Raw genomic sequence first — 24,211 nt, 5'->3', positions numbered from 1 at the left:
GCTGAGGTGGCTTTCTTAATGCAAATTTGAGGATCAATGCTCTGACCATATGACACTATAATTAGACCAAGTTGAGTGTTTGTTCTCCTATGTAGTGTTTTGCTTCTGGTATGAAATGTTGCCCAAATCTGTCGAGTACATGCAGTAAGGTAATCTCTTGCCTTTATCTATTAGGCAACTGTTTTCGTCTCCATCTCGAGCTTTCTTAAAAAGTGAACATGTTCGTGAATTCTTCTTTGGGAAGTTACCCGACTACAGTCAGCATCATAGTAAGTGAGCAACGTTAAGCAGAATTGATGAAATTCTTTAATGAAATAAACACGTGTAGTATGTGCATCTTCTCCTATTTCTTTAGAAGAACATGTAAAAAAAATAATTCCATTTTATTTTTTTTCAAATCTTGACCTCCCTTTGATTCAGCTAGTTAAAACTGAGTTCTTTATACTGAATAAGTGCTAGAAATCCACAGACCAGTCAGCACCCATAAAGAGAAGTAATGTCAGCATTTCAGGAGTAGCTCTTTGTCAGAACTGAAAACTCAGAGAGAACACTAGTAAAGTCAGGAAGAGGGGACAACAACAGAAACTCCAATCATAGATGGGGAGTTAATGATCTTTAAGTTGTTTAATAGCAAATCATTAACATGATTGTACTCAACACATTAAATTGCTCTTTCTAATCAGTCCCTGATTCTCTTCCTCTGTTTTTCCAAACCTTCTTAAAATGCTTGCTTTTCTTTGTTTTCAGTGCCTCTTGTGGTAGATGGGTTTTTGGGCATAACAAGGGTTAAAGTAAGACTGGGGAAACAGTATGATGTGGAGAGTCACATGATAGACTGAATACAGTAAAAGCCTAGCAGAAGCTAGCACCCATGCAGGGCTACACCTTGGAGACATATATAGTTATAAGTTGTTAATAAACACTTAATGTTCAATCATACAAGTTTCCAGACCTCTGAGATAACAAACAACCTTTACAGCACCTGTAGCATAAAATAATGTCTCAAGAAACTTCATTGAGATACCAAGTTAAAGGAAGAGATAATTGGCAGGGGGGAGGAGGGGGATGACCAAAAGTCTGAAGGAAGAGTTGGGTTCCGAGGAAAGTTTTGAAGGAAGAAAAGGGGTTAGAGATCCAAGCAGTGGGGCTGAGGTCGGTGAATGTAAGGCTGTCAGTGATGGGATCAAGGAAGAGTGGGTGTCTGAGGTTGGCATCAGGAATCGAGAGCTTGGTGGCTGTCGTGCTGAAGGAGGTTACATAAATGGGAAGGAACAATGCCATTGGGGGGTGGGGTGGGGATGAATTTAAACACTTTGGAGGACTGGAGGGAAATGTTGGCCAGTGTGTACGTGGGGGTTTGGTTGGTGGGTGAGTCATGGTGATGCATGTTATACTACAGAAGACAGTTTTAGATGAGCTGGTGTTTGGGTATGGGATGTACAGGAGACAATTGGGATAGTCAGGTCTGGTGGTGACTAAACAAAGATCAAGGTTTCAACCGCAGGTGGACATGGAAGAAAAGCTGCTGAAGAGGGCCTTTGGAGTTCAAGGAAAAGGAGAAAACTGAATAGGGAAGGGAAACATTTTGAAATCTTTTCATACAGGAAGATGAGGCCTTGCTTACTGTTTTCTGTAGGAACTTCTAATGAGTTTGAATTAGCATAATGGGATTAAGTATTGCTGAAAAAAGAGAGACGTCAAAGCTTTTCGTCTTGCACTCATCAGGACACTTTGCAAGACACCAATATAAGGGGAAGACAACTTATACTGTTGTCCAATTGTGAAATCGCATCTAATACTGGATACCGTGTTTTGAGTTTTACAAGCAAAGGGCTGGTTGGCCACGGTCTGTAACTTGTACGTTTTGCACACAGAACGCATGCATATGTTGCACCTGTTTCAGCTAAACAAAATGAGTGACAGCCATTCGCTGACACATTCCTCGGTAATACATTGACCAATCAGGGTCAAACTGGTTTAAATTTCAAACAATGCTTGGCAGTTAACTGTCAGCCGTCATCACTGATGCATTCTCCGTGGCAAAGCTTCTACCAATCAGAGTCCACTTGTCAACCAATCAGCACTCTTCTCATACAGTATAAATTGTTGTTTTCCCCTTATATTGGTATTCTAGTGAAATATCCTGATGCGTGTAAAATGAAAAGCTTCAACATGCCTCTTTTTTTAAGCAATACCAAACGACTGTAATGGGCTTAATTGTTTCACTGGAATATTATAATTGCAATGGGATTTACTTTTTTTTAATTGCTTCTAATTTCTTCTGCAGCAAACTTACAGCCAGCGTTAAAGTTGTCTAAATCTGTAGAACACTTCAAGGAAGACAGTTCTGAGGCTTCCAGCCAGGAAGAAGGTACATGGCTTTACACACTGCTCCATGTGCTTTTTACAAGTCTTTTCAGTTCTGGGCTTCAGTCACTTTGGACTCCTCTGAGACAAGAGGGGCAAATTGATGATTCAACTTTGTCTTTTTTATTGTCTCATTTTGCTCCCTACCCCCTCCATAAAATTTCTAATTTGCCACAGTTAATATGAATGTTCTGACATTTCTGGGTAGGCAAGGAATCAATTAAATGTAACTGCATGGCAGCTGCCAGGCTAATGCAGTTGAAGTTAATATGATACTTCATTTGATCAGCTGGTGGTGCTGTTGCATGAAAAACATCAATAGGTTCAAATCGCATTTAAATGAAATAGGTTGGCGCTCTACAATTTTTTTAAACAAGTGGCACCCAGAGCTGAGTCTTAAATGATTGTGAGTCTGTTCTGTCTCCATGCCCTTTCTTCACATGTCAAACCTGGCTGTGTGATAAGCTAATGAGGTGAAGTTTAAAAATTCAATAAGTGTCTGTACTTTGAAATGAATGCAGCTTTGCGTTCCTTTTACCCTAAATTGTTAACATCCCAGTGGTCTCATGTCGCTGCTCTTTTCAATGTAGTCCGTATCTTCTGATCATTTCTCACCCTGATTTTCTATTCCTCCCAAGGAATTTTTTTGCACAAGGGATAACCTAGTATAAAATGCAATTTGAGACTACCTGCCTTTTGATCAGATAACTGAAATTAAGAGCTACAGATAATATCTTCCTGTCACTAGAAGACCCTTTCAAATTAGGGAAAGAAAATGGAAATTGGCCAATTGGAGTGATTTGCTTTAATGGTGGGAAGGTTTGGTAGATCATTTATAACACTGACTTTTGATATTTTTCTAGATGGACAACAGCAATCGATTCATCATAAGAAAAATATGGGGAAATCAATAGGCTGCAGGTAAGTTTAAGTATAAATTTCCTTCTCAGGCATGCTGACCTATAGGAATGGTTATGGTTAGGGCTGAACTCACTGCAATTCAAGTCTGCAATTCAAAAGCATGTTTGAGAAAAATCTTTTGAAAGTTTTAATTTTTTTCAGCCTTGTGAAGTTATTTGAATGTTGGGTTTAATTTAGCAATATTCTGTTATTTTGTCTGGTATAGGGATTTGTTGTACTGGTGGAATATTTTGTTTGGTTTGTATTTAAATTCTACAGCTAAGCTCTGGGTGAAGCTTAGTGTCAATTATTACAACTGTCAAAGTCTTTTCAGTAGTCTGTTAGTAGTAACTGGCTCTCTAAGGGTCAGCGTGCTTTTTAAAATTTTATAATTTCATGAATTAAGTAGAAATGGGGTTGGAAAAAGTGAAGAATAACTTCACCACCAGTGAAGAAATCAAACATTTTTGAGGTCGGAGGCTAAATTTGGTGTTAATGGTCTGTACCTCTACTGTCCAGTGCACTGAATTAAAGCTTTGTATTGTTGACAGGAGAGGCTCATACTCCTGACAATGTTGTAGATCATGTTTCAAATTCATTCCATTGTGGTTTTTGTTTTCCTGAACATTTCAATTCTCTTTACAGTGTCTCTGGCGTAAAATCTCCAGGGGTAGGTGCAAGCTTACAGCACCCTGAACAGAATGGTGTACTGGACTGGAAGAAAAGGAACTACAGCACAAAACGTAACACTGACCACTGTACAGCTGTGATGGAACATGTGGGTTTGAAATGTTGTCTTACCAAATTCATTATTCTAATGCACTCATTGAACTTAATGCTGCAAGGCTGTCTTCCATATCTCCATGATTACCATCCAACATTTTGTAGTAATTTATTTTTAAAATTCGGTCGCTGGATGGTGAGGGTCATTGACTAGGTCCGCATTTGTTGCCCATCCCTAATTGCCTTTGAGAAGCTGGTGGTGAACTGCTTTGTTGCTGCAGTCCGTGGTGTATGTACACCGACAGTGCTGCTGAAAGGGAGTTCCAGGGTTTTGACCCAGCGACTGGAACAATGGCGATATAGTTCCAAGTCAGAATGATGTGCAGCAGGGAACTTGTGGGTAATAGTATTCCCATGTATCTGCTGCTTTTGTCCTTGCGTGCTAGAGGTTGTGGGTTTTCAAGCTGCTATTGAAACAGCTTTGATGCTTTGCATGTTGTGGATGGCACACGTGGTGAGGCAGTGAGTGTTTATGGTGGTGGATGGGGTGCCAATTAAGTGGGCTGCTTTGTCTTGAGTGTTGTTGGAGCTGCACTTATCCAGGCAAGTGGAGAGTATTCCATTACATTCCTGACTTATGACTTGTAGATGGTGGATAGGCTTTGGGGAGTCAGGAGGTGAGTTACTCGCCACAGAATTCCCAGCCTCTAACCTGCTCTTGTAGCCACAGCATTTATATGGCTGGTTCAGTTAAGTTCAGTATGTGCCTTTTCCTCTGCCCTCCCTATTCCTAACCCACCAGAATTTTCTTTAAATTGAGTAATTTTATTTAACAGCTGAAGTGTTTCAGAGCTCTGCAGTTAGCAGAGAGCAAATCAGTTGACATGAACTACAGGACTCATCAGTGAATGACGCTGTTACATATCTAGTATTGATGTGTGCTTCCTTGGGTACCTTACCACACGAGGGCTGGAAAGAGTGCATGTTGTAGCTACTCCTTATAAGGCTGAGCTCTTCAAGTTCTTTCAAGCAATTGGCTGCTACGTTTTGTAAATTTTAGTGGAATGAAGGAAATTTAAAACTTGTACAAATACTGAGATTTATTGTTTTTTTAAAAAAGTGTTCTTGTCTTTTCCCTCCTGCGTTGCCCCGCAGCTTGTTTTGGTTGGACAAAGTTTATTTTGAACATGCAACTTCCCTCTTAGACTTAGACATAGGCACACACTGTCCTGCCTCCCTTAGCAATGCTAGCATTCCAGGCAGCATCCAGAGTTGCCAATAATGATGGAAAATGTTACATGCAATATCACTTGTCACCTCATTTAAGAGCACCTACCCACAATTGAGCAGGTACATCTGGCCTCCTTTGGAAATGACAACTAGAAAATTTGATTCTGCACAGAAATGGGTGGGAATTTTCTTCAACTGAATCCTAAACCAATTTTCTGCTGCTGCATGTCCCAGTGCTTTTTTTTTTTTCTTTCTTTCATGGGATGTGAGTGTCACTGACAAGGCCAGCATTTGTTGCCGATCCCCAATTACCCTTCAACTGAGTGACTTGCTAGACCATTTCAGAAGGCAGTTAAGAGTCAATCACATTGCTGTGGATCTCAAATTGGATGTGGGCCAGACCCAGGGTAAGGATGGCAGATTTCCTTCCCTAAAGGGCATTAATGAATCAGATGGGCTTTTACAATAATTGATAGTTCAGTCACCATTATTGAGACTAGCTTTATATGATGGAGATGCGATGGCGTAGTGGTATTGTCACTGGACTAGTAATCCAGCGATACAGGGGACACTGGTTTGAAACCCCTCACAGCAAATGGTGGAATTTGAATTCAATAAAAATCTGGAATTAAAAGTCTAATGATGACCATAAAACCATTGCTGATACTTGTAAAAACCTATCTGGTTCACTAATGCCCTTTACGTGCCAAAATTAGGAGAGCTGCCTCACAGACTAGTCAAGCAAGTCATAGTCATCCTTACGGAATCATATCTTAGATATAATGTCCATCACCATCCCTGGGTATGTCCTGTCCACTGGCAGGATAGACCCAGCAGAGGTGGCGGCACAGCAGAATACAGTCAGGAGAGAGTTGCCCTAGGAGCCCCCAACATTGACTCCAAACGCCACGCAGTCTCATGGCACCAGGTCAAACACGGTTAAGGAAACCTGCTGATGAATCAGTGCTCCTTCATGTTGAACACCACTTGGAGGAAGCACTGAGGGTGGCATGGGCGCAGAATGTACTCTGGATGGGGCGACTTCAATGTCCATCACCAAGAGTGGCTCGATAGCATCACTACTGACTTAGCTGGCCGAGTTCTAAAGGACATAGCCACTATACCGGGTCTGAAGCAGGTGGTGAGGGAACCAACAAGAGGGAAAAACATACTGGACCTCATTCTCATCTGCCTGCTGCAGATACATCTGCCCCATGACGGTATCAGCAGGGTTGACCACCACAGTTGTGGAGATGAAGTCCCACCTTCACATTGAGGATAGCCTCCATGCGTGGCACTGCCACCATGCTAAATGGGATAGATTTCGAACGAATCTAGCAACTCGAGACTTGGGCATCCATGAGGTCCTGCGGGCCAACAGCAGCAGAATTGCACTCAAACACAATCTGTAAGCTCATAACCTGCATATCCCCCACTCTACCATTGCTATGAAGCAAGGGGATCAACACTGGTTCAATGAAGAGTGCAGGAGAGCATGTCAGGAGCTGCACCAGGCATACCTAAAAATGAGATGTCATTCTGGTGAAGCCATAACGCAGGACTAATTGTGTGTCAAAAAGCCTAAGCAACAGTCAGGAGACCGAGCTAAGCGATCCCACAACTAACGGATCAGATCTACAGAGCTGAAGCTTATCAAATAGGTCCCAACTTGGCAAAGGCCACATAGAAGGTCAAAGCTGAGCTGATTGGACAATGTATGTGGAAAGTTGTAATGGCTTGATGGGTGTGGGAGCTGGTGGAAGTGAAGAAGGAGATGGCATAGTCTTGTGGTTTGTGGCTGGCTTGTTTATGGCACAACATTGACCTATATAGATCAGTAAATCCCAAGTTTGATTCCCAGTCTCTGCTCTATTAACTGATGTTGGTTAGGGTGACAGCTATCATTTACACTGAAAACGGCGGGGGGTGGGGGAATTATTAGCCAGAAATCCGATTCCTGGTTTTGTGTGTGTGTCTGTATGTCTGATGAGGTTTTTGTTTATGTTCTTCACATTTGAAATATTCCATTTGATACTCTTTGCTAAGCTCACATGAAAAATGAGCACTTCTGTGAGGTACCAGAAAACTGTTGATGCCTTGTAGGACTATAATCCCAATAAGAGTTATGTTATTTCCCATCCTCCCCAAATATTTCCACTTTCTCTCTTCTGAAAGCTCCTGTGAAAAAGGAAGGATAAATACGACCTTATAGCCAAGTGCAATGGACTAGTTACCAATGAGCATACAGTCTTGCATTATTCGTTTTGTATATGTACTCTACAGGGCAGACCCAAAGCATTTGAAAAAGAACCGTAAAATGTTACAGAAGCTGAGGAGGCCATTCGGCCCATTGGCCCTGGTAGCACTATCCAGTTAACCCCACTCTTCAGTTCTTTCCCCATAGCCCTGTAAATATTTCCCTTCCAAGTATTTATTCAGTTTCCTTTTGAATGTTCCTATTGAATCTGCTTCCACCACCTTTCAGGCTGTGCATTCGCGATCACAACTCGCATATATTTTTTTAAAAAAGGTTTCCTTATGTCGCCTCCGGTTCTTTTGTCAATCACCTTAAATCTGTGTCCTCTGGCTACTTTTGCTACCAGAAACAGTTCTCTTTATTTACTCTATCAAAGCCCTTCATGATTTTAAGCCCCTCTATAAAATCCCATCCTAATGGAGAATAACCTCAGCTTCTCCATGTAACTCAATTCCCTCAACCTTGGTACCATTCTAGTAAACCTCCTTGACAACTTTCCTAAGCTGTGCTGCCAGGAATTGAACACAAAATTCTAACTGAGGCCTAACCAGTGTTTTATCAAAGGTCTAGCGTAATTTACTTGCTTTGAATCACAGTATCTTTACAGTGCAGAAGGAGGCCATGTTACCCATCGAGTCTGCACTGGCTCTCTAAAGGAACATTCTACCTAGTCCCACTCCCCTGCCTTATCCCTGTAACCTTGCACATTCATTCTTTTCAGGTAGCCATCCAATTCTTGTTTGAATACCTCGGTTGAACCAGCTTCCATAACCCTTGCAGAAAGTTTGTTCTTGACTCCAACTGCTCTCTGGGTGGAAACATTTTTCCTCACATCACTTTTACTCCTTTTGCCAATTATTTTGAATCTATGCTCTCTAGTTCTTGATGCTCCCTTGAGTGGGAGCAGTTTCTAACGATTTACCCTGTCCATACCCCTCAGGATCTTGAATACCTCTATCAAGTTTCTTCTCAGCCGCCTTTTCTCCAAAGAAAACAGTCCCAACCTCTCCACTCTATCCTGATAGCTACAGTTCTTCGTGCCTGGAATCACATGGTATCAATTATTTCCTGTAAACCAGTACTGGTTTAGAATGTTGGAATACAAAGTACACAGAAAAAAAAAATCCTAATTTAGACGGTCCTTCCTGTCCCTTAACTGCTGCTAATTTGCTGTTTACTGTGCCTCCAGATATTCAAATGGATTCTGATTATGCATTTTTTCCCCTGTCATTGTAGTGTTTGTCAGAAGATAAAAGAAATACTTCATCTGGGAGTAAGAAGTTGAACACACAGGCAGACAAGTATGTATTAATAAGATGTTGGGAGAGATTTAAGTGTTCCCTTGTTGTTTTTCTTTGTTTAAAGTAAATATTGAGGGAGGTAAAGAATTCCAATTTGAAGTTCATGAGAGGAATAAGTTGCAATAGTATGGTATAAGTCTTCATTTCAATGCAGAGAGGAGTAAAAGATATGGACTAGGTTGGGTCGCAACAACTGACTTGGGTGTCTTTGAGCTGAGAAACCCAAATAACTGCCAGATTTCCTGGTTCTGATTGCTGACCACTGATCCCTGTTTGTTAGTGCTGAGGTAATGATCAAACTTGACTGCACTACCAAACAATCCCGGTAAGAGGATTCTAATGCACTTGTTTTTTAAGCTTATCCGTGAAGAATAGCACTCGGGTATTGCAGATGCCTGCAGCTCCCCTTATCATCCTTGCATATGAAATGGGAGCAGGTGTAGATCATACGGCTCCTCGGGCTGTATCTGCCAGTGAGATCATGGCTGATGATCTGCCTCAACTCCTTTTTTCCTGCCCTATTCCCATACATAAAATTCCATTAATGTCCAAAAATCTATCTATCTCAGCCATGAATGTACTTAACACCTGTGTATCTACAGCCCTCTGAGGCAGAGAATTCCAAAGTTTCACAATCTTCTGAAGAAATTTCTCCTCATCTCAGTCCTAAATGGCTGACTTCTATTTCCTGCAACTATGATCCCTAATTCTATAGTCTCCAGCTGGAGGAAACAACCTCTTAGAACAAAATTCTTAGAGTAAATTTTTTTAGATGAGATCACCTCCCGTTCTTCTAAAATCCAGAAATTGTTCTTGATCTCTAGGACAACCCTCTCACCCTAGGAATTAATCTACTGAGCCTTTGTTGCACCACCTCCAAGACAAATATATCCTTCCTTTGGAAAGGAACCCAAAACTATACGCCACACTCCCAAGTGTGGCCTCATCCAAACCTTATATAATTGCATCTGAACTCCCTTTCGCTTGTACTCAACTCTCTTGTAATAAAGCCTTGCGTACTTTTTGCCTTTCTTATTGCTTGCTATATCCGCATGTTAACTTTGATTTGTGTACAGGGCCACCCATATCCCTCTGAATGCCAACATTTAATAGTTTCTCACCTTTTTAAAAAAAAAAAAAATTTGCTTTTCTATTCTTCCTACCAGAGTGAGAGTTAGTGCCTCCTGGGGCAGAGGTTAGGGTGGGGGTGTGGTGTATAAGAGGAGAAAATTGGGCAATTGTATATCATGCAGAGAGAAAAAAATGACACTTCTTCAGCTTAACAGAAGTCAACTGTAACAATGTACACTCAGCTGATCTTGTGAAAATAAATTATTTCACGCTGGTTAGAGTAGTAAAGTCTGTGGGGTAATAAAGGAGGGTGCCCATGTTTGTATGGGAGCTTATCCTAGTTTAGGGGTTTAGATGTTCTGCTCTATTTACTAGATTTATTTTCAAACTGTGGGGCTAGCACTTAGTGTTTTCATGTTGTAACAGGACACATTACTTTGGCTTCCTTTTATATACTCAGGCAATAAAGACTAATTCTGAAGTTGCAAAAAAAAAAAAGCACTAATTAATCTATGATGCATCCCTAATTGTTTTACCTTTTTTGCTTTATAACAGCAGCAAAAACAAGGGCGACCGAGGGAGTCACAGGGCTCCTGTTGGCAATGGTATTCTTAGAATTCCTCCTGTGCAGCACGTGTGGACTGGGTCAGGAAAAGGTAAGGACTCTTGTCATTTATTCCACTCCCTTAATAATTTATGGCTATTAATATGTATATGTATTTTTCTATTCTAGTCCACCTGTTTGTCAAGAATAAGAATAGTAGTCAGAGCTAGAGGGCATGAAGATAGTTGATCCAAAGTTTTGGGGGAAATGGGGGGAGCTGATGGGAGGGAAGGTGGACTAACTAACTTTTTCAGCTGGTGGGCAAGGGAGTTAACACTTCTGGGGATGTTGGGTTCAAGCCAGCAAAGTGGTTTACTAGGGGTGGGGTGGGTGTTGGCAAAGTGGTTGAGCAAGTGGAGAGGTTAGGGAAGCTGTCACAGTGGCCAGGCTGGGGGGGAGCTGCAGCAATGTCAGTCTTCAAAACTTCAAAATCGCAACTGGAAGGTGTTTGGGATATGGCTGTGGTACGTTAATAGCAAACTTGAAAAGGCCTTGACCATCAATAATGTCACACTCAACAGCCTCCATTACATGATGCCAAGTGGCCCCAAAAGATTTCCAGCATAGGGGACCTGTAACCCCTCTTTTATTATGAGCACGTGTGCAGATAGACTGTCCCTTACCAACTTTTAAAGCTGTTAGTGGAACATGAGCTCATTCCTCAGTTGACACTTTAGCAATTGTGAGGAGGGCGCGATGGGGGTGGATTGCAACTTTGTGTTTTGGGCTTTATGAACGCTTGATAGGGAGGGTGGTTTCAAAATCCAAATCTGTGGTAAGTGGGTGGAGGATAGGGAGAAATTATACTAAGTTAGGTTTTGAGAGAAATTGACTGGGAGGCAAAATAGTGAAAATGGCAGCATCATTAATTCTGTGCGCATTCCCTTAGAAGAAAGCGTGTTCGTTGGTGTTGAGATTTCATAGAGGCCTGCTAATTTAGAATCTCAAGAAGGAGCATCAGGATTAATGGTCCTTTTAGTACGATGACAGTCTGTCATTACAAATGCCGAGCATGGCACTATGTAGGGACATTTCACATAACTGTTGGCACTTTTAAAATGGATTCTGCCCTTGAAGAGGGCCTCACCTAGGAGTTTTCAATGCGTTTTGAAATTAACATTGCAACGTACTCGGCAATTTTACAATAATAAAGATGTGACCGTAGAGTCTAGCAAACTATTTTTAACAAATATAAAAGCAATGCACTGTGGATGCTGGAAAACTGAATAGGAAGTTTTGGAAATGTTCAGCAGGTCAGGCAGCAACTATAGAGAGAGATGATGCCTGACCTGACTTTTTCCAGTGTTTTTGTTTCTAATGGATATTTGTTATGTAAGTAAATATGTATGGTTGTAAATCTCTACGGTCACATTTATAGAGATGATGTCGGGAATATTAATCCAAAGCTTTTGACTAAGTCTTTGCTGTTGGACTGGTTTTGAAACTTGGGTGCTGATACTGGTCAAGTTCATCTGCGCAAATTGCTTCTGTTCTGCACTGTATTCCTTGAGCACAAGGCATTGAGTTTTCCAAAAGGATTATTTTTTTTGTTACTCTGCATATAGTGAAATAACTTTCAGACAAATTAGCCAAGTCCTTCCTCCCCCCACCCGTGTTTCTTTACAAAACACAATAGTTTGCATTTATATAGTACCTTAAACATCTCAAGGTGCTTCACAGGAGCATAATTTGGTAACTGTACATGTCTTTAATTTCTCAAGAAACGAATTGTATACAAATTCCACTTTTTATAATACCATTAGCTTTTTTTAAGGAAATAGCCAAGGAATTTGTTTTAATAGAGTCTCAACATTTATTTCAGCCCCTTTGATTATAATCTAGCGTAACACTAGCTGCCATAGATTCTATTTTTTTTAACTTCTAAGTGTTGACATCATTTATATTCTATGCAGTACCTTTTTTAGGGACTGGGGCTGTGGTGTTGTGGAAATTTCCTTGGACACCAACCTGAAGAATGAAAACATTTCAGTAATAGAGATTTTAGCTTTATTGCAGCAGTCAGTATGGATATAAATTTAGATTATAACTGCTCACTGAAAAACATTACTGTTTTGTCACCTCTACATTCTTCTCATTTTTCAGACTTCCCTTACTGGTTCCCATCTATTTGCAGAGCACTAGTTTTCTGCTTGGCTAAAAAAAAATCCGCTTCATGCTTTGGCCAGAGCAAGATTATTGATGTTTCATTTGTTGGTCAAAAGACAGGGTGCAATCACAGATCAGGGCTCAAGGGTGGGGGGGGCAGTGGTAGTAGTGGCGAAGTGGAGACGTGCAAGATGGCAGTGGGAGGCAGATGGATGGTTGGGGCAGGAGGAGACGTTTGTGCTCATGTGCAGTGCTATGAAGGCACTTAACTTATGGATCCAGCTCTTTGTGCCTCCTTTTTACCTGCAGGGTAAAGGCCAGGAAAACTTGGCAGACTTCAGTTAAAAATAGAAAGTTGATTAATGTGGAAGCATTCAGCCTCCTTAAAAGCTTTCAATGACTGACTTGCTTCTCGAGGACAGATTAGTTGTCTGTCCCACCTCCATTAAAACTGGAAATGGGCAAGTTGGCTTCAGATTTTAATGTCTCCTATAAATTTAAACATCCCACCCAACCGAAATCCACACTTCCTTGCAGGTTAAAATTACCCCAATTAAATCCTGCGGCTGGCTGGGTAGGGACATTTGCCACAATAAAAGCAAGGGAGTGGTTTCATTTATGCAGCAAAATATCTGATGGAATTTGGGGTCTACAGCTTAATCTACCTGTCTTCCAACTGGCTTAGTTTAAGAAATAAAGTAGCAATATGGTATTTGGTAACAACTTACTTTGCCTTAGTTCTGAGACTACTTCGGTTGCACTCTGTATTCCTTGAGTGCAGTTGTACTGGGTTTTCCAAAAGATATTTTTGTCCCCTCTCTGCTGAAAGAATTTCCACACACATGAGCCAAATTTGCTTTTTCCCTCTGGATATTTCTTATGTAACTTTGAATTACACAGACTGCTGCACCATCTTGCTACATTTCATTTCAAGTCTGTCACTAAAATCTGGCAAATGAATTATTGAAATCCGTTTTATTACTCAAGTTTTATATTGTAATGACTTTACTGACAGCAATATTAATATGTGTAATCCTCATTTTATATATACATTAGAGTATATAATGGTAGTGATTTTATTTTGGTTCAGCTTATGTTTTGGTAAGCCGTGCAAATCAGAGTTGAATAAGTCATTGAAGTGGGAAATGTTAATCATTCCAGAGGAAATATTACCAAATCAGAGGGCGATTAAAATTTTATTTCAGTTGATATTGTAAAGGTTTCACAATCAGTGGGAAAGATGCCAACTGTAGCTGGGAAATGAGGCAGAAAAAAGATTTATCAGAGAATTCTCTGGTTCACTGGTACTTACCTTGCAATATATTCAGTACTTAGTGGAAACTCCAGAAAATTCGATTTTTCCAGCAAGCTGCGAGTTAATCTCTAAAAATACTGGAAACATCAGTAGCAATGAGAAGTGTTATTTTAACAAACTAAACACTTTTAATTGGTTCTTTCCCCATTCTAAAGTTGCAATGGTTTAATTGCAGCAAAGATTATAGAATGCCTTATTGTGGTTCATAAGCTTGTAAAGCTGACTGCATCCTGATTCAACTCCCTTGTGGAAAATTCTATTTCTCAATTGAAATGACATTGACAGGAAATGAACAGTATTCAAACTGAACCTGCTTGCAACACCTATCAATCATCCAGTATCATTTGTTGACTTCCTCTGACCCTCCTGTGGTTTTTATATTCTTTAGATTTTCAAATCAATTCAGTTCTGCTCTTGCACGAACCTTTAGAAACTCTGACCATGATAGAGGCCGTTGTTTCTTCTATCCCTTTGAGGGGAGGAGGAGCAGTGGTGGAGAAATACTTGGTTTCTGCTCAGCATCTGCAATGACCAAGTTGAGACTATTAAGTCAATGTGGGAATGTTGCTGTAAACCAGTATCCTGCTACCCTATGGTGCGTTGGAGTCAGTGGGTGATTCTCCCAGTAATGAACCATTTTGATTTTAAAGTTGTACCACCACCTAGTGGCAAAGATTAAGTATACCACAACTCTACTTTAACCTTTGAGAAATTCCCTTTGACCCAACACCTGTCGAGTGTTTGACGTTTGTTCATATCGATGCCATCTACTTGCAGATTGTGTACTTTTTTTAAATTTAAAAATGTCCTTAATTGTTAATTTCAGTATGCTTTTGCTATTTAAAAATTGCATACTCTTACATGTTTTGCAAAATCATCTGGTGTAGCTGTCGAGATCGGCGGGGAGGGTGGTTAATAGCAGCTGGGTTTCTAATCACAGGAAATGAACTGGCTGCGGCAGCACACCTCCAGTTGTGGAATAGTTTTGGTGGCCATGGAGGTGTAGCCCAAACTGTCCTGCGCGCTTAGCTGAAGGACAAGGGAGAGAGAATGAAGAGGCGCAAACAAAGTATTTTGCAAAATAATGCAGTGGCCTACATGGCCTGTAGCTGTGTATCATGCTGCAAACTAAAAAGGTGATTGGCTTTATTTTATTACTGAATGGCACCTACCTAATTGTTTTAGAATTAAGGGATGTTGGCTCTGGTTTAGAAGCATGTGGAGACAGCTCTTCAGAAAGCTACAGTTCTCCCTCCAGCCCGAGACACGACGGGAGAGAGAGCTGTGAAAGTGAAGATGAGAAAGACAAAGGTGAGTTATTTTGAATTTCTAAAATCCCTCTAGATTAGTTTTGAATGACATGCAATTAAGTAAGTCACCATTTGACACATTGTGAATATTGAAATTGCTTGAAAACATATTTTACCTTAAAGCACACAATGGAAATTGGTTGGTCACACTGGTGGGGTAGTTGGATCTCAAGTGGGTATTTGATGCAAATAAAATAATTGCAAACGGTGTCCAAAAAGATTTTAGTGCCTGGTTTAAATTTTCACACTGCTGAAGATGAAATGCAAAACAGAAAAAATCTAACTCAAAATTTGGAAGATTTTTTTATTTCTGTGCACTAAGATTTTGCTGCACTGTGTGACGACAAACTACCAAGAAATTAATACCCATTTATAATTGTCTTTAATTATTCTGGGTTTCTCACTACCTTTTGCTCCAATGACAGCTGCTCTTTCGGCCTTTATGCCCTTGCTCTTTGGAATTTCTCCCAAAACTTAATTTCTTGCTACCTTTCTCTCATCGTATTAAGGCTCCCAGAGTCCCAGCCTGTCGATCCTTTCCTGACATGTATACCCATGTGTTTCTGGTATTGTCCTTGTCGATCTTCTCTTCACCCCTATATCTTTTTTAATAATATGCCGATCAGAACTACAGGCAGTAATCTACATGTGGTTTAATCAAGGTTTGATTCAGATTTAGCATAGATTCCGGACTTTTCAATTCTGTTCCTCTAGAAATAAAGTCTAGTGCTTGGTTTGACTTTTTTCATGGCCTTGCTAACCTGTGGCGCAACTTTGTGATCAAACTGACATCCACTGTTGGTTAGAGATCAAGTCTGATGTTCCACTTCTAACAGTGATATTTAGTCTTTCCAACTAATGACCAGAATTCGAGTGGGAGAGCTTGAATTTACAGTGTGATTTTTTTTTTTCAATGTACTGAAATACTTCACTATAAACTAATTATTTCGGAAGTGAAGTCACTGTCGCATTGCCAAAAGTGGTAGCCAGTTACAATGCAACATTTAACTGCCTTGTATGTGTCAGCCTGGCTCAATGGTAATACTCTTGCTTCTGAGACAAGATGGTGGGTTCAAGCCCAGAATCTGTGCCAAGAATACAGGCTGAAACTTGAATATTGTCAGATATCTCCAACAACTTGAGTTATGTTCAGTGTTTGATTACTTTCTCATCAGAATATCATCTTTGCTGTTGTACCAAATGTTCCCAATCTCTCTCTGTGCAGTATTAGTATGCTGCTGATGTACAGGGTCTCAAATTTTACAGTAAGAGTATTACAATCCAGATAGGCCATTACATCCATGGGTGTGCTAGTTGTAAAATTTTGAACTTCACTTTAGCTCTGATTTTAAATATAAGCATTATGGGTACTTTCTGTAACCAAACTTTCTTCCCAAACGCTGCGAACTTATACTCGGTTCTTTGCAACCATGAAAAAATAATTTAAAATGACATGGATCGATAAAGCACTAGTTTTGTCACCTACCAATTTGAGAAGAAATTTTAAAGACTGAGATTGATGAAGTTTTACAGTATAGTGTCTCAAATCTGACTGTCCAAAAACTGAAGTTATCTGAAAACCGGGCATTTTTAGAATGTGCCTGCATCCATCTTAATTGAGTAAAATATATTTTAAAAAATGCACCTGGACAATTTGATTAGGTGCCACATTGGTGCGCTGTCATCGGGCTGGTTATCTGCTTTGCTACTTGTGTGTCGGCCTATTCCCATGCTCCGAGTGACCCTTACACCCCCTCACCTGGTTTAACCTGAACCACCCATGGTCCGAACCTGACCTGAAATCTGGCGAGATCTGAAATGTAGCACGGCCTCTGTCCTGAGTTTTGAGACACTGTGCATGGGTCAAGGGCAGGTAAGCGCAAGTTGTGGTGCAGATCAGCTATGATCCAGTTGAATGCGAAGGCTTCTTGAAGGCTTGAGGGACTGAGTGACCTGCTTCTGTTCTGTGTCCCTAAAGCATATTTGTACTAGGTCATCTTTGAAAATTGGTCCTTCTATTTATGGTAAATATCAATTTTGCTTAACCACATAATCTTTTCCCCAGCTTATAGTTTGACTGGTTATTAGAGGAATGCCACAATTTTCCTCCACGTTGCATTGTACTGGGTGTTTTTCTGAGCATTTATCAATTTCTAGGTGCTTTTGTATAACATATATGAAAAAATCTTTTGGCAGATTCCAGTTGATCTATTTATTTTTGTTAGAAGCACGCAATGCATTACATTGTATTTCTTTCTTTCCAATAGATTCTGATAGCACTTCGGAGGATTCCGGGAAAGATAAGCAGAAAGAGAGGCTCTCCTGTAACCCAGTTCGTGGAAATATCACAAGGCCAACTGCTCAGGTTGCTCCAGTGCAAAGTGAGAACTGTAGTATTCCAGGGAATCCGCCGGCCCCTTTTCTTCCTCGCATTCCTTTAATGCCTCCTATGCACTACATGATGCAAAATGGTGGAAAGAAGCCAGATTATGTTGCTCCTGTAGACAAAACTGTTGGGATGATTGTAACCGTTCCTCCTGTTGCTGGCTCTCTCCGAGATTCTTCACATGTAACATCAGTTGGCGCTGCTGAAGCAGGGAAGAGAGTGGACCTGATCCCTTCGCCTCTTTCAGTGGCGACTCCTTTCCTACTGCAGGCTACTAGTCCTGCTCTGCATCCCATGGCACACAGACATAAAATGACAGGTTCGCAAATTAACTTGGAGAATTGCCGCGTTCCTGGACCCCAGACACCAGCAGGCACCGTGAACATTGGATCAGCCAACACTGCATTCATCCCAGTTCACAGCCACTCTCCATCGGGGAAACTATCAGCACCCTCGGTTTTGGATCCCACTGCTAAACCTTCAACGCAGAACGTCGTAGGACTGAACGCCTTGTTGCCTCAGGCTGATGGGAATATAGGAACAGTACCTGAGTCGGCCAGTTTAAAAGTGATGCTTCCTGCAGCTGGCCTGCTACCACCACCTGGCTCGTACAACTTGAGTGGAACTCCGACCAGTGTTTTGCCATTGCAGGGCACAGCAACCTCGCCATCTCCTGTAGGCCAAATCCAGTCCACTGGCTCTTCAGTCCCTACTCACACCCCGGGCCCTGTACCAAGTCTCAATACTGCGTTAACTCATAGCACAGCTCAGAGTGACAGCACCTCTTATATTAACACAATAGGAAATACAAGTACTAATGGGACCGTGCAACCAGCTCAGCAGCTTGGCTGTGGGGCTTGTAGTTCCTGTGGATGCCGAGGTAGCTGTGGAACCAATAGTAATCCTCTGCTAAACTACTACTACCCCAACACGATACCCAGCCAGCTTATCAGAGTTCCTTTTATCCCTTTCAGTGGGATAACCTCTCTTTGTAATGGTAGCTACCTCAACCAAGCACATCAAAACAACGGAACCCAGATGCCCTTTTATCAGAACCCTTACACTAATGGACTAATGCACGATCCTATGGCAAATCAGACTAACTATGGGATGCAGCAAATGCCTGGATTTGTCCGAGGATTTCCACTGATGTATCAAGTGGCCAACATGGTCACCAATGTAAATGGGTTGGGACCTAAAAAGAATGGAAATGCATCCTGTTATAATTGTGGTGTAGGTGGACACTATGCACAGGATTGTAAACAGCCATCCATGGAGGCCAGTCAGCCAGGTAAGCGGCGTGTTCAAGATAAGCCAAACAGTAATCTGGGTTTGAACATTTTAGATTGATATGGTGCTGGAATCTTGAAGTAGCACTTTCATGCTCACCTTGATATTAAGTTGTAAAGCATTGAAATTTGCTGGTCTGTTAACTATAATCATGTGATAGCTGGTTGAACCATCGAACTCTGTTTAAGACTCTTGAGTAGATCTGATGATGTAATCCCCAGGTTACTGAGTAACCAGTGAATTATTGAGTTGTGCGTTGAATATTAATGTGCTCCATGCATATTGTGGAGAAAACTTTGCAAATTCAGTAATCAATGCAACTTCTGTATTCTGCAATTTTGAAAATACAGCTTGTACCTCCCTGCTTGAGCATTAATTGAAATTTGAGAGGGGATTGGAGAAGTCAGGTTTTGAGGGCCAAAGGGCCTGTTCCTGTGCTGTACTTTTCTTTGTTCTCTTTTTGCTCAACAGTGAATTGAATATATGGGCTGAGAGATACACCTGAAACCTCCATGACGGAACTGTTTTCAACATTAGATTTTTTTAAAAAAAATACTATTTTGTTTTCCCTCTTCATACCCTGACTCTATCAATCCAACTGCAGAGCTGAGATTGGAATTCTTGGTGATTACAAGTGTAATTGTACTCCACCACATTGTTGCACAAGCCAGCATTCAGTTTTTAAACTAATTGGAACAAAGTGGTCCCCCCCCCCCACCACCCCCACCATTTACAAAGAGAGTCATTATCACTTGAGTTGGTATAAGGTGCTTGGAGAAGATAATTATGTACCCATGCTCTGAGAAGGCAGGGGTTGGGGGGTGGTGGGGGGACTGAAAGATTTCTGGGATTAATGGCAGCGTTAGCATTGAACATTCTAGAGGAGTAAACAGCAGAATGAGCAGCATGCTGAGCCATACTGCCCACATAAGCAGAGCACAAAGTTTGAGGCTGTTTTACATAAGTTGGAAAGTCTGGCAGCACTTTGCTGCAGTCCTGGTCACTGGGACCCTGGGAAGTGGTGGAGGGGAGGGGGCAACAATGATTCCCAAGGGCTCGTTTTACAAATGCACAAAAAACATTCCGGAAGCAGCGGGGAACCAAGGACCTAGTAAAAATGGAAGAACTTGAGGATATTCATGAGTTAAGAAATCGTACTGAAGAAATTTGACAGTCCCTGGGCCTGATGGGCCTACACCCCAAGATTTTAATTGGTATTATATAGCTTCCACCACTTTTCCAATAATGCATTCCAAATCATCATAACAACACTGTTTAAAAGAGAACCTCTCATCTGCCCCTAGTTCTTTTGCCAATCACCTTAAAATCTGTGTCCTCTGGTTAATTACCCACCCTCCAGCCACTGGAAACAGATTCTCCTTACTTATTCCATCGAAACCTTCACATTATTGAACACATCTCTTAAATCTCTTCACCTGCTCTGCTTGAAGGAGAACAACCCCAGCTTCCCCAGTCCCCGCATAACTCAAGCCCCCTCCCCTTGTTATCCCAGTTTTATAACTTGTGTCCGCACTTTCCCTTCATCGGCATTTCCATAGAATTTACGGGTTAGCCATTTCCGCAATGACTTTTTATTCTGATCCCATTCAAAACTTTGCATGAAAATGTTTTTGTTCTTACAGATTTATTCAGCATCCACATGCAAAATGGGATGTTGTTGTTCTACTTAAATCAAGAACAATCCAATAATCCATTTTCAAACCATAATGTTTAAAATCATCACTTCTTGCGACCCTCTTTTTAAAAAAAAAGACTTTTTAAGCAAGATTTGATGTCACTTTTCCTCTGTTGCTTCTGATGTCTGTTGTCCTGCCAGCATCCCTAATTCTGATGCCCTCTGTTCTCACGAGTGCCACCATTTCCTCCCCTGGTGTCTTTCATATTGTCCAATAATGTGGCCATAGGTCCAACTGCTCCAAATCAAGGTCATTGCCCAGTACAAACATAGGACACTTCAGTCTTTATGCAGCGAACAATCTTCAATATCTAGGCATTAGTTACAGCCAAAATCTCCAGCCCTTCCAGGAAAGCCTTCTATGTTTGCCACAATGACCTGGGCAGCTAGAAATCCTGCTTGACTTGCAGCTGGAGAAAGCAAAAATTGCAGTGCTTCCCCACCTCATCTCAGATTCCAGATCTGCCAGTTCATTTGCTGCTGCCATAGCCCATACTCAAATTCCTCTGGACAGGAAGGCAGTCAAGATGAATCGAATCCTGAGCCAGCAGGTAGAGCAAGTCTCCCAAGCTTCAAACCGCTGTTGGGTAGACTTAACCCAAGGTATCCTGGAGCAAGGCCACCACATTTAGGCAAATACCAACTACACTACACTTACTGCCCTTCATAAAGCCTGGTAAGCAGCGAGTGCCAGGTATGGTAGTCCTGACTCTCTGAAGACGAAGCACCAATGGAGATTAAATGGAAGATGCTATTGGAAGGTGGGCCTTGGTGGATTCAAGGGTAGAAAACTTGCATTTATAAAGCACCTCAACGCGTCTCAATGCATTTTACCGCTGATGAACTTTTGAACTGTAGTCACTTGAAATTAAGACATCATGGCAGCTGCCTTGTGAGCAGCAAGATCCCATAAATAACAATGAGACAACCACCAACTAGCCTGTTCTATTTATTGTGGCTGAAGGATGAATATTGGCCAAGCTATCAGAAGATCTTTGGGAGCTTTCACGTTTTCACGAGGGGATGATCCATCTTGGCCTCCTCTGGAGGTCCCCAGATGTCAGTCTTCAGCCAATTCAATTCATTCTGTGATATCAAGAAACAGCTGAAGGCACTGGACACTGGAAAGGCTATAGGTCTGACAATATAGGGCAGACAGGGTTCAATGTCTCATCTGCAGAATAGTACCTTTGACAGTGTAGTGCTTCCTCAATGGCACTGGAAAGTCAGACAATACTTTGTGCTCTGAGAACGATCCCTATATGTGAGTAGATTGTGAATGGAGTTCCCCTTCAAGGTAGATACATAGATTTGACCATAATAGTGGCTCGGCAGCACCAGTATTGACCGAGCTGGCTGAGTACTAAAGGACATAGCTGCTAGACTGGGTCTGCACAGGTGGTGAGGGAACCAACAAGAGGGAAAAACATACTTGACCTCATCCTCACCAATCTGACAGGTGACATCTGTCCATGGCAGTATCAGTAGGAGCGACCACCACACAGTTGTTGTGGCGATGAAGTCCTGTCTTCACATTGAGGACACCCTCCTTCCTGTTGTGTGGCACTACCACCGTGCTCAATGGGATGGATTTCGAACAGATCTAGTAACTCAGGACTGGGCACCTGTGAGGCACGGTGCGCCATCAGCAGCAGCAGAGTTATACTCGAACACAATCTGTAAACTCATGGCGCGGCATATCCCCCACTCTACCATTACAATCCAGCCAGGGGATCAGCCCTGGTTCAATGAAAAGTGTAGGAAGGCATGCCAGGAGCAGCACCAGGCATACCTAAAAATGAGGTGTCAACCTGGTAAAGCTATATTGGTCAGCTAGATTTGGGGGCCAAACAGCATAAGCAGCAAGTGATAGACAGAGCTAAGCGATCCCATAACCAATGAATCAGATCTAAGCTCTGCAGTCCTGCCAAATCCAGTCGTGAATGGCAGTGAACAATTAAACAACTCACTGGAGGAGGAGGCTCCAAAATTATTCCCATCCTCAAAGATGGGGGAGCCCAGCACATCAGTGCAAAAGATGAGGCTGAAGCATTTGCTACAATCTTCAGCCAGAAGTGCCGAGGGGATGATCCATCTCGGCCTCCTCTGGAGGTCCCCAGATGTCAGTCTTCAGCCAATTAATTCATTCTACGTAATATCAAGAAACAGCTGAAGGCACTGGACACTGGAAAGGCTATAGGTCTGACAATATTCCGACAATAATATTGAAGATTTGTGTGCCAGAACTTGCCGCACCCCTAGCCAAGCTGTTCCAGTACAGCTGCAACATGGCATCTACCCGACTATGTGGAAAATTGCCCAGATATGTCCTGGACACACACAAGCAGGACAAATCCAACCCAGCCAATTACCGCCCCATCAGTCTACTCTCGATCATCAGTAAAGTAATGGAAGAGGTCATCAACAGTGCTATCAAGCGGCACTTGCTTAACAAAAACCAGCTCACTGATGCCCAGTTTGGATTCAGCCAGGGCCCCATAACTCATGACCTCATTACAGCCTTGGTTCAAACTTGGACAAAAGAACTGAACTCCCAAGGTGAGGTGAGAGTGACTGCCCTTGACATCAAGGCAGCATTTGACAGTGTGTGACATCAGGGAGCCCTAGCAAAACTGGAGTCAATGGGAATCAGGGGGAAAACTCTCCACTGGTTGGAGTCATACCTAGCACAAAGGAAGATGGCTGTGGCTGTTGGAGGTCAATCATATCAGCTCCAGGAGTTCTTCAGGGTAGTGTTCTCGGCCCAACCATCTTCAGATGCTTCATCAGTGACCTCCCTTCCATCATAAGGTCAGAAGTGGGGATGTTTGCTGATGATTGCACAATGTTCACCATTCGTAACTCCTCAGACAGTGAAGCTGTTCACGTCCAAATGCAGCAAGTCCTGGACAATATCCAGGCTTGGGCTGACAAGTGGCAAGTAACATTCACGCCACACAAGTTCCAGGCAATGACCATCTCCAGCAAGAGAGAATCCAACCATCGCCCCTTCATGCTCAATGACATTACCATTACTAAATCCCTGACTATCAACACCCTGGGGTTACCATTGACCAGTCACTGAACTGAACTAGCTCTATAAATACTCTGGCTACAAGAGCAGGTCAGAAGCTAGGAATCCTGTGATGAGTAACTCACCTCCTGACTTCCCAAAGCCTGTCTACCATCTACAAGACACAAGTCAGGAGTGTGATGGAATGCCCCTCACTTGCCTGGATGAGTGCATGTCCTACAGCACTCAAGCTTGACACCATCCAAGACAAAGCAGTCCACTTGATTGGCACCACATCCACAAACACTCACTCCCTCCACCACCGATGCACAGCAGCAGTGTGTACCATCTACAAGATGTACTGCAGGATTTCACCAAGGCTCCTTAGTCAACACCTTCCAAACCCATGACCGCTACCATCTAGGAGGACAAGGGCAGCAGATTGATGGGAACACCTAACCCTGGAACATTCTTCCTAACAGCACTGAGGAAGTACCTACACCACATGGACTGCAGTGGTTCAGGGAGGCAGCTCACCGCCTTCTCAAAGGCAACTAGCGAAGGGCAATAAATGCTGGCCCAGCCAGTGGAGCCCACATCCCTTGAATTAATTTTTAAAAAGCTGACCAGTGAGGTTGAGTC

The 24,211-nt window shown here is 42.1% G+C and overlaps 1 protein-coding gene across 1 annotated transcript in view; it reads left to right on the top strand.

Annotated features, from left to right (window-relative positions):
• Positions 1-24,211, top strand: part of LOC144674520 (zinc finger CCHC domain-containing protein 2-like) — a 68,916-nt gene that overhangs the window by 35,604 nt on the left and 9,101 nt on the right. The window contains exons 6-13 of the mRNA XM_078535830.1: positions 175-269; positions 2,288-2,371; positions 3,231-3,288; positions 3,913-4,045; positions 8,714-8,778; positions 10,405-10,505; positions 15,060-15,185; positions 17,452-18,861. Of these exons, the coding sequence (XP_078391956.1) occupies positions 175-269; positions 2,288-2,371; positions 3,231-3,288; positions 3,913-4,045; positions 8,714-8,778; positions 10,405-10,505; positions 15,060-15,185; positions 17,452-18,861 (2,072 nt within the window). The remainder of the gene's footprint in view (positions 1-174; positions 270-2,287; positions 2,372-3,230; positions 3,289-3,912; positions 4,046-8,713; positions 8,779-10,404; positions 10,506-15,059; positions 15,186-17,451; positions 18,862-24,211) is intronic.

The sequence above is a fragment of the Cetorhinus maximus genome, chromosome 3 (assembly GCF_964194155.1).
Source record: "Cetorhinus maximus chromosome 3, sCetMax3.hap1.1, whole genome shotgun sequence".
NCBI lineage: Eukaryota > Metazoa > Chordata > Chondrichthyes > Lamniformes > Cetorhinidae > Cetorhinus > Cetorhinus maximus.
The sequence above is the reverse complement of the archived record's forward strand: the minus strand, read 5'-3'. Positions and strand labels throughout refer to the sequence as shown.